Source organism: Sander vitreus, chromosome 3 (assembly GCF_031162955.1).
Source record: "Sander vitreus isolate 19-12246 chromosome 3, sanVit1, whole genome shotgun sequence".
In the NCBI taxonomy this organism is placed as follows: Eukaryota; Metazoa; Chordata; class Actinopteri; order Perciformes; family Percidae; genus Sander; species Sander vitreus.
Window position 1 is genome coordinate 14909086 of NC_135857.1, and position 10383 is coordinate 14919468.

At 41.1% G+C, this 10383-nt stretch overlaps 1 protein-coding gene across 1 annotated transcript; it reads right to left on the reverse strand.

Annotated features, from left to right (window-relative positions):
• Positions 1-2611: 2611 nt before the first annotated feature.
• shox2 (shox homeobox 2) lies at positions 2612-10303 on the reverse strand. The gene is made up of 5 exons (XM_078243724.1): positions 9810-10303; positions 7815-8023; positions 5343-5400; positions 4989-5077; positions 2612-4119 (listed from the first exon to the last, which is right to left on the reverse strand). Exons 1-5 carry the CDS (start codon positions 10063-10065, stop codon positions 3826-3828), a joined length of 906 nt encoding a protein of 301 aa, XP_078099850.1. The 5' UTR covers positions 10066-10303; the 3' UTR covers positions 2612-3825.
• Positions 10304-10383: the final 80 nt, after the last annotated feature.

Here is a 10383-nt window from a genome sequence, read left to right on the forward strand (position 1 = left end):
CAGTAAAAACTGCTCTGTATGATTGTTTAACGTGCCCTAATTTGATAAAGGGCCAAGTGCGGGAAATGAGAGAGTAGTGTATTTGTCTCTGGGGTTGTAGTGGGGTAAATATAGCAACAAGACAGCACCAGTTGATATGAAGGATTTCATGGTGTGGAGTGCTTTTGTGACTCACCAGGCTGATGACGATGTGTGTGTGTGTGTGTGTGTGTGTGTGTGTGTGTGTGTGTGTGTGTGTGTGTGTGTGTGTGTGTGTGTGTGTGTGTGTGTGTGTTTTGTTTGCTTACATCCATTTGGTGTTATAGATGTCCAGTGTTGTTTTCATTCATTTGATGAACTTGAATAGAATTGGCCTACTCTCGACTCCTCCAACATGGTGTACAATAATCCATTACAACAGAGAGAGTGAGTGTGTGTATGAGTTGAGGAGGGAGGGAGAGACCAGGGAGGGAGAGACCAGGGGTGAAAAAAAAACATGGAGTAAGCGAGAGGGAAAGACAGTGAAAAGAAGCCAGAGAGAGAGAGCCTGCATGACCGGCTCCTGGCTGGCTGCGTGGGGGTGTGTGTCATAAGAGTGTGTTGAGAGGAGAGTGAGCGCCGGTCGTCTCCATGTCTAATCAGGAGAACACTTGTGTGTTCCCGTCTCATTGTCTCCTGGGCCCCTCAGGCTGGAGGCCCCTCCACTCCACCACTACACCTCAGGACATGCTGATTGCTGCGGGTCCAAGCCACAAGGGCAGGATTCAAGACTTTGGATTGTAGTCATGAAGAAGTGCATAGGGAGGAAAATGTTTCAAAATCTGTTGTGGAAACTGCAAAAATGGAGACAGCGGTACATACACAGACTCCATTCTGGTAGAAGAGTCCTTCAGGTGACACTAAATATTACTGGAAATTAATTATCCCTTCATAAAGTCTGTGTTATAGTTTTCATTATTTTAATCCTATACAGAAATGCCCTTGTGGTTTAGTCAATAATAAGTAGTGACACTAATAGTTTATGGCATCTTTTCAATATCTTACTTCTATAATAATAGTGTATGAGATTAGAATATAATTCCTCAACCTTTAAATCACCGTTTTTAATTCCAAGAGAGAATGTGCCATGCCTTGCAACTAAATTAAATGCCTTAGACCCAATTGTTCTTTATGAAATAACTGTATGTAAATAATGGCTGAACAATGTGATTAATGTGACATAAGCACTCTGATGAACTTGACCTCACTCTGCGGTCTCTACAAGTAAAAACATAGCCGGTCGCAGGACAGGCGCGCCCCCGAGCCCGGTGTTTCTGTTCCATCGCAGGGTAGAAGTGCACGCTCCCGGCTCAGCAGTTTCCCAGTTCCGTCTTCTCCATTACTGGCGAGGCTTTGAATCAATAATTCAATAGATTTGGCGTCTTAATCCTGCCCCAAACGGCGAGATACACAAACACTCCAGACTCTAGTGCAGACTCTGTGAGATCAGTATTAATTAATAGCTAAAGACATTGTGTTTTGTGTGGAAATATCGGAAGGGGTAATGCGATCTGGATTCCTATAATTATAGGCTCCCGTGTCAGGTGTTTATTAAATGTTCAATAAGAGGCGGTTAAGATGTCAGGAAATGAATCAGGCAAATTTGTAAGTCAAGTGAGGCAGGCGATAATAGATGATTTTTACAAAGACCTTGGCTTTGTTTAACTTTGTGAGCTGCCTGTATATATTTTTATGCACAATGCCAAACTTGAGGTCATGACACATAAACCGGCAACATTTTAATTCAGTGAAGATGCATAGGCAGGAGGCCAAACGGATCATAGGGATTCACAACTGGAATTACATCGAATACCATTAACCTGTAGGCTAGGCTATAGCTATAAACATAAAATGTTTATTACTGACAATATCTCAAATGTTGCTGTTGTGAAAAACAATATCGATTTAGGCTTGATAAAACCCAGGCATGTAGGCTGCTATGTGCAAAACTATAGCCTATACCACAAACACACTGCGGATATAATTCTATTAAAATGCATCTTTGGTAGAGGCCTATAATTATTTGGGCTTAGTTTATCTTATTATTGCAAGAATAACAGAGTGGTTTCAAATCTAAATGAGCAGCCTGTTAGAAAAATATAGCCTTTATAATTGTGTGCATTTCAAGTGCGGCAAAACTTTAATCTTTGGGCCACTGAACGGCCCATTTCTCTTTATCCTTTATCTGCCAGTTTGTCTAGCTTGTACTGGAAATTACAAGTCCTCCTCTCCAAACGCTCCATAACCAAATATGAATAATGCATTGGTTTGGCATTGGAGCAGCAACAGACACCCATGTTCCTGACTAAACGGGCCTGTCACAACTGTGACGTTATCAAAAGACCTACAGGCATGAATTATTAAAAATATATTGCCCTCAAAGGTTTACCGGCCGCAATTATAATATTAATAATAATAATAATAATATTAATAATAATAATAATGTAGCTGATAAATGCCAATTAAGATTGTAAAAAATAATGTCAACTCATTAAAGAAACTTTTGTTAATTTATTATAGGAACGAAAAACAGTTTGTTTAGGTGGATTCACGTTTCACATGTGATGGAGAAAGTAAAACAATTTTATGAGTATTCTTCTTAGAAACCCGTGCCTCAGGTATAAGTTCACTTTCACTGTTATAAAAACATCAAAATTACATACAGAAAGCACATGATTTTTTTTAATACACGAAATAAAGTAAAATACAAAATGAACAAATTCCCCACAAGGCATTCATAAAGCCACTAAATAATAAAAAATAATGCATGTGTCTTGTGTATAAACATATTTTACACGTGCCCGTACCGTCCTCGTGTTAGTGTCATTTGGTCGTGTGTTCACTGTGTTTAAGATGACATAATGCTCCTTTAAAAGGGGACAAATCACCACCTTACGGGTTATCCTGTGACAAAAGGTTCATCATATATTATAATCTGACGTTTCTGGTGTGTCGCCTATGGTTTCACCTTTACCAGAGGAGGTCCAAACAAGGTCGAATATAGTCCAAACATTCAAGTGAGAGTGGCCCTTCCTCAGAGAGGGGAGGAAAGATGAAGAGAGAGAGAGATAGAGAAAGAGAGAGAGAGAGAGAGAGAGAGAGAGAGAGAGAGAGAGAGAGAGAGAGAGAGAGAGAAAGAGGGGTGGAGAGATGGCTCACATCACGTCATCCGTGAAAACTCATGCAAACACTGCTTGGGCATTTTTGAATCGTGGGCAAGAAACACAAGAGGGAGAAACACTTCGAATATTGTCCTTTGTTTTTTGTCTCTGCTTCGTCAAAGAATTCCCGCTCTGTCCTTTTACAGAGAAAGTGTTGTATAACGAGGCCAGCCTCTATATGTTCAAAATGAAATCATAACAATTATAATATAATATTAAAACGGAACAACTGCAGAATGGTTCGCCTTGTTTGACAAAGTATCGACCGTCCCAGCAGCATCCTCCTCCACCTTCTCAGGGTGTCCCGCCGCCCTCCTCAGCCGTCAGAGAAGGACCCTGCGTAGCCTTGCTATCCATCCATTCAATCCAAAAAAAAAAAACACACCTGTATAGGCTATTACGTCATAGTCTCTTTTTTTCATTGTCTTTTCTTTGTCTCATAAATAGCCTATATTATTTTATAGTTATACTCGTCGTCCTTCATTTAAAAAAAGAAAACATAAATATCGTCCTTGGATAATTTTTTCTCACTTTGTTCTTGGACATGTTCACTTTGAAAGCGTTTATGTTCAGTGTCTCTCAGTAGCGAGGACGTGGCAGAAAGCGCGTGAGCGTGCGCGCCCCGTGCCCCCCAGTCTACCTGGCGTCACAGTCCCAGCGCTGCCGTGTGCTTTTTGGCCTTCAGTCTCAGGTCGGCGATGCTGGAGTTCTTGCTGGTGTTCTTGGCGGCTGCGGCGGCGGCCACAACGGAGGCAGCGGAGGCAGACTCGGCCGCGAGCGTCGCTAGGGGCAGCCCGAACGGCGGCGCGGGGAACATCATGTAGGGCGCGTGCGCTGCCAGGTGAGAGTGCAGGTGGTGCTGCGCGTGGGCCACGGCGCTGTCCAGCTGCAGTTGCGCCTGCACCTGAAAGGAGAAGGGCGGCACGTTGCAATGACTATCCTACGGGACGCACGGATGGGGAGAGAAGGGGGAGAACATGCGTTAACTTTGCAGTGGTTTGGCTGAAGGGTCATTTCACTAGTGTCACTGTTGTAGATGTGGTTTAACTGTACTGTAGAGTCTAATCTTATAGGGAGGCAGGCTGAGTAGTTAAAGAGGCCACCATTCAGCTGGACTTCAGTGTTCAATCCCCGAGCTTTTCTACTAAACTAGTCTTTGAGCAATATCCCTGGATGCCATCTAGTTCTATAGGGACATTATTTACTACTGCAACTCTCGTGAATCAAAGGTGAAATTTCAGTTTTTATTTGGACATCAATAGCATGAAAGCTAATATCAAATCAAACGTTCTTTGTCTTTAGGAATCTTGGACCTTTGCCTTCAAGATGATAAACCCAGACCAGTCCAGTGGTGCTCAAAGTGAAGACTGGACTTTACTGAAATGTAATGCAATATAAATAAATATGTCCAGACTCTCACCATCATGGTTTAATATATCAAAAACAAATCAATCCAACCATGGAATTTATACCTTTATATGTGGTAGGAAAACATTCAGAAACTCTTGGCCTTGGCGGGGGTCTATTTTACACTCTGGAGTACTATAGGTCTACTAATATGTTTGCTTGCTCCAATAAAATAGGCAAATAAAGCATAACCCTCTATCGTGTTATGCTTTATTTTCCAATTAGGTTGTACAGGCTATACGCTGTGTTGGCACAGGGTTTTTGTCAGTGTGGTAATAAGAGTTTAGTTACCCCCTACATTGGAACTGGAGTCTCTGCATAGCACTTGGGCACAGCCTGTGCCAAGACACCAGTCCTGGGATTGCTCTGGTTTTTAATACTAGACGCTTCAAAGTAACTTGCCTGTTGGAATGGCATCCGTAAAGCCCCCACGTTGACATATGGCGCTACACGACAAGCTTCAAACTGATTCGCTGCTCCAATCAGGACTCCTGCAATAAGCACAAATGATAGCCTAATTGTGAGGAGAAGATTCAAAAACCACAAAGAAGTCAACTGTATGGCTGAATAAGAAATCACAGTGCGTTTGCTTAATTAACTGAAAATGAAAACCACGTCCCAAATAGTAACAATGCGTTAAGATTATGTTGCTGCATGCTGCATGCTGCATGCATTTGAGCGTGTAGTTGCTCTATAACAGAATAGAATGGAGAAACTGTTTTGTGTTTTGTTGGAGCATGCAGGATAAAAGCGTACCTTTATGTAACTGGTTCTCCTGCTTTCTGCATTTGGCTCTTCTATTCTGGAACCAAACCTGCAGGGACAGAAATTAATTAGAGACCTACTGATTGGCAGCTGCTTGTGGGGCCAGCATGTGTAATTCTTCTCAAAGTGACAACAACCGCAGAAAAAACAATATCCCCAAGGAGCACTGAAATATTAATGACACTGCTTAACCCCAGATTTGAATTATTACATTTAGTCTACAACAAGGGAGAGTGGGGGTTGGTGCAGAGAGAAAGAGCAAGAGTAGAGTGGTAAATCTACGAAAAGAGGGACATTAAAACCCTATTAGGAGAATAGAAACACCCTTGTTGGAAATGTGCAGGACTAGTGGACTATAATAAATAACCTTGTCAGCGTTGGTTTCATCTTTCTATAGATTAGTGTCCCCGAAGAGTTGGATGAACTCTCAGATATCGAATAGCAGCAATGCTATTACGGTTTTGGACATCAGAGCAAGGCGATCTGAGAACATCTCCCTCTTTCTCTTTCCATCGCCCTCTCATTAAATGACCGCTGAAATTAATTACCCTTATCTGCAGAAAATCCATGTCAGAGAAGCGCTTAAATGCCTCGCAGTTTTGTCTAATCACCGCCATAACACACACTTGCACACAAAAAAGCAGCTTCAAAGACAGCTCACTTCTCTTTTTCGTTCTGTTGAAATCGACAAGCGTCAATTTCAGAGAAACGCCTTGGAACACAGATTAAACGATTCATTTCTATGATAATCTGCTTTGAATCTCCCAGACAAAGCTAAGGCTAAATTAGCCCACAATACATGTCAATCTGCAATCTCCCTTACATTAGGTTCATATAGGCTCCACACAGTGAAAGCATTAATGAAATATCATATTGATTTGGCTGTCAGCTGGCTTCATTTATTGACCACAGTATCGGACGTCCTTTTGTGCACGCTTCAGCTAATTTATCGCGATGATAAAAGCAAATGCTCTGCTGTTATTGATTGGGGCAGATTTTATTTTTTAATTTTTTAAACAAAATAAATGTGTGGTCTCTGCATGCAACTGGTAAAACGCTATATTACTCTAGCAGAGAGAAAGAGGGAGAGAGCTGCTCTTGATTTGGGTAGAAATAATACATAATGTATGCAAATCCCCGAGCTGTGCTCCTTGTTCGGGATACAATACGCCTTATTGGTGAGATTCCAGTTCAGGCCGGGAGAGCCCTGCAAAAAGCTGGCTTTAACTTTTTTTAGGGGGGTGAAGGGTGAGTTTGGGATGGGGGTCTTTTGGGCCCGTTTTATGATTTATTTTTTTCCACTATGACCGCGATATTGACTATTGAGACAAATGCTCAGCCCTCCCCTGAGCCGGAGCATACGGGATAAAAGAGTCTGGAATAAGATATTATAGGAGTTTGATCAATCAGATGAGAGGAGTTGTCTATATGTTCATTGTTCCTCTGCTCCCGTTGCACAAGGCATGTCTGAGCCCCCCCCCTCCCTTACTGACTGAAGCCTTACTGGGTTTCTGGGCAGATGGTCTGTCCCCATGAAAAACGACAGCATCTCTGACAAACAGGGCCTTGGTAACATACACCCAGGAACTGAAGGCAAATATTTGTAGGCGTATTTGTTTCGATGGATTCGGACAATACAGATTACAACGACTCCTCGTGATACAAGCAAAGGCCTAATTGAGACAATTAACACAAATTCAACAATAAAAACAAACTGAGAGAAACATGTTCTAATCAGAAAGTGATGAAAGAAATAACATTTCGATTGTGAACTCTGTGTCTTCCTTCTTTCAAAATCTTGTTCCTCTTATTTAAACCCACAAACACCCATGGGGGTTCCTCTGAACCTTTCACAAATCCAGGCCTACTGTAGTCTAGTAGTGTAGGTCTGTGTGTGTGTGTGTGTGTGTGTGTGTGTGTGTCTTCCACATTCAAAACCTCCATAAAACAAAATGTTATAATGCTCAGACTTTGTTTATGCGTTATATAAAGCTTATCATAACACAAATCAGTGACGATATTATTAAAATCCCCTGGAAAAAGAGAGAATATGGGAAAAAATATGTGGATTTCTTCTTATTTTTTCTTCTATTATTATCATTATTATTACTATTATTGTTGTTGTTGTTATCATCATTTTTTTATCAGCATTCATCTTCTTATTAATATTATTAGTTTGTTTTAATTATTAGGCTATTTCAGTTTAAGGATGTGGGTCACTTTCTCCTCCATTGTTGACACACATTCATATGCTCACGCTGCCATGGTTATGATAATGTTGTTAATGACAACAATACACATAGCCTACATATAGCCTATATTTCATGGTTTTTTTGATCATTTAATTAGATTTAGGCTAGACGGAACTACGCGCTACTTTGTCTCACTAAATAACGCCTCAATATTCGTATAAACTAATTATTCTAATAATATTATTACCCAAGTATAAAGGACTCTTCCTACCTGTACTCGGGCCTCTGACAGTCCCAGCCGCTGGCTGAGCTCCTCCCGCATGAAGGCGTCCGGGTAGTGGGTCTCGTCAAAGAGCCGCTCCAACTCGTTGAGCTGCTCTAATGTGAAGTTAGTCCGACTTCTCCTCTGTTTGATTTTAGTCTGTGCCTCGTCCTCTAAAGGCTTCGAGTCTTCTTTCCTTTCTTTCACATCTGTGTTGCCTGTGTTGTTGCAGACGAGAAGAGAGGGAGAGACATCAACACCGTGGAGCTGCACTGTGACCTCCAATCTGTGCTCCTTCATCGTCACACATTTATGAAATTGTTTAATAACGTTTTTACTCTGAAAAATACGCTTCATTCTAACGTAAATCATATAGGGCTAACGTACGTCGGTTTAATACCGGATTAATAGGCTGCATATTCTTCCATGCAGTCAAAATGAGCCAAACTAACGGCTGTGCAAACTCTACCCCATCAGATTAAAGGGTAGAACTGAAATAACGAGCACTACTGAAATGATTATCGACCTACATACATTTAAATAAAACCTAGCCTACATGATAGGAAAGAAAGACATGCCCTACCAGCCCTCAAATATCACAGAGCTATCAGACCTCGGATGTTTTGTAGAGCTACATAAAGCTCTTTAATTATTAACTGCTTATAAATATGTAACGCTTTGCCCACTGTTGGATGTCTGATACGTGCTTGTCGCAGTTCCGCTTTTAACCACGCTGCCCATGACGAACAGATGTCATTTTCTTTTTACAAGCCACCCAGTTCTAAGATGTCCTGTGTCACATTTTGTCCAGGTTTCACAATACACAGTCAACATCTGCTTCTACTTTCTTAAAATGTCAAAATAATATGCTGATGATTACAACACAATTGGAATTTGGTCGGTTTGGGAGCATTAAACACAAAAGCAATTCTTTATATTTAATTCAATATTTGCCGTGTCTTTAATTATTGATGCTTTTTAATTTGCTTTTATTTTCGTTTTGCAATTATATATCCTACAATAAACATTGAATTGTTGAGGACAACCACGAAAAATAACTCTTCCAACTAATGTCTATGATATTTATTTTATTTATAGGGCCTATGAGATAATCAGATTTTTATTCAAGCCATCTACTATTTTAACTGATGTGCTTTCACACATAAAAACAGACATCTATGTGCACCGAGTGACTACAGAAATGACAGGACTTGATCGCCACCTTTCATGTGCAGTGATGTCTGTAATGTCAGGTGTTTAATGCGCCCTCTTTTAGTTGAAACAATGTTATAATATCTATATCAAAGATAGATCAAGATATCTGATATCACTGACAATGACGCGTATTAAACTAATATAACCTTGTTGTTATAATTAATCTGAAGTAGGCTAAACTACAGCGTTTTCTTAAAAAACTTAAGGCAAATCAAGGACCGGAGTGCACCGCTATACTTTCATACAATTGTGATATTAAAAAATGTAAGATAATGGGCTTAAATCCTGTCATGTTATAATAGCGTGGTTAACAGTTTGCCATAAGAGGCCTTGTTGTTTATCATAGTTCTGGGGTAGGCCTTTTCTAATGAATTGAAACTTTTTGAAACTGTACCACAGTAAGACATCACTATGCTGCAAGCATCTTATTAAGATGGAAGATATTATGATGCCTGGTAAAAAGCCTACAAGCTAAGGAGGGCGGTTTTGACGTTGCAGGCAAACAACTAAGAAAAATAAAAGGTACTTTCACAAAGCAGCAGTGAATGATTTTCCTTCTTACAGATCTCGATTATGCTGTAGCTTAACTTACATCGACTAGTGGGATACTGAAATCTGCTTGGATCACAAGCTAACTTGTAGCTTACAAGCTGTTTTAACTGTATTTCGCAAATAAAAACGTTGTTATGATCTGTGTATGATGTTCGAGTAGCCTTTCTAGAATAGAATACTCCTCTATAAGTCCTCATCCTGTAGATAAAGACTGTGTAGTACACCATGCAATCCTACCGTCTATGAGTTTGGGGCTCCCGGCGTCCCTGATTCTATCCGGGCCGAGCATGTCCGTTTCCCTGCCCGGCGAGAGCGCACCGTTCCGGGTGATGGCTGCAGCCTCCTCTCGGCTCCCCGGCTCCGCGGTTAAAGACTCCCTGCTCCCTGCTCGCGTCGACCCGGTCTCCAACACCTCCCTGTAGGTTATCACTTCCTTCTTCTCCTTCACTTTCTGATCGAAAGACTTAGACACGAAAGCGGTGAGCTCTTCCATCACTGTCTTCTCTCCTTTAAAAAAAAAAAAAAATCACCACACTCACTCACTCACTCACACACACACTCTCTCCCTTTGCTCCACGACAGCTTAAGACATCAATGGTGTGGCTCGTTTTAAAGTCGACCCCTTGAAAATGATAGCCTACGAGATGATGCTGCCAACTCTAAAAGAAGGTAAAAAATATATAAAGAATATATCTTCTCAGCCAATTCCTCCCTCCTTTGGTAGCGGAGTTGGGAACCTGCTGGTGATCCTCTATTGAAGTCACAGTATTTATACTTTGCGGCGCCTTGCCCCCTTGATCCGTGCAAATTA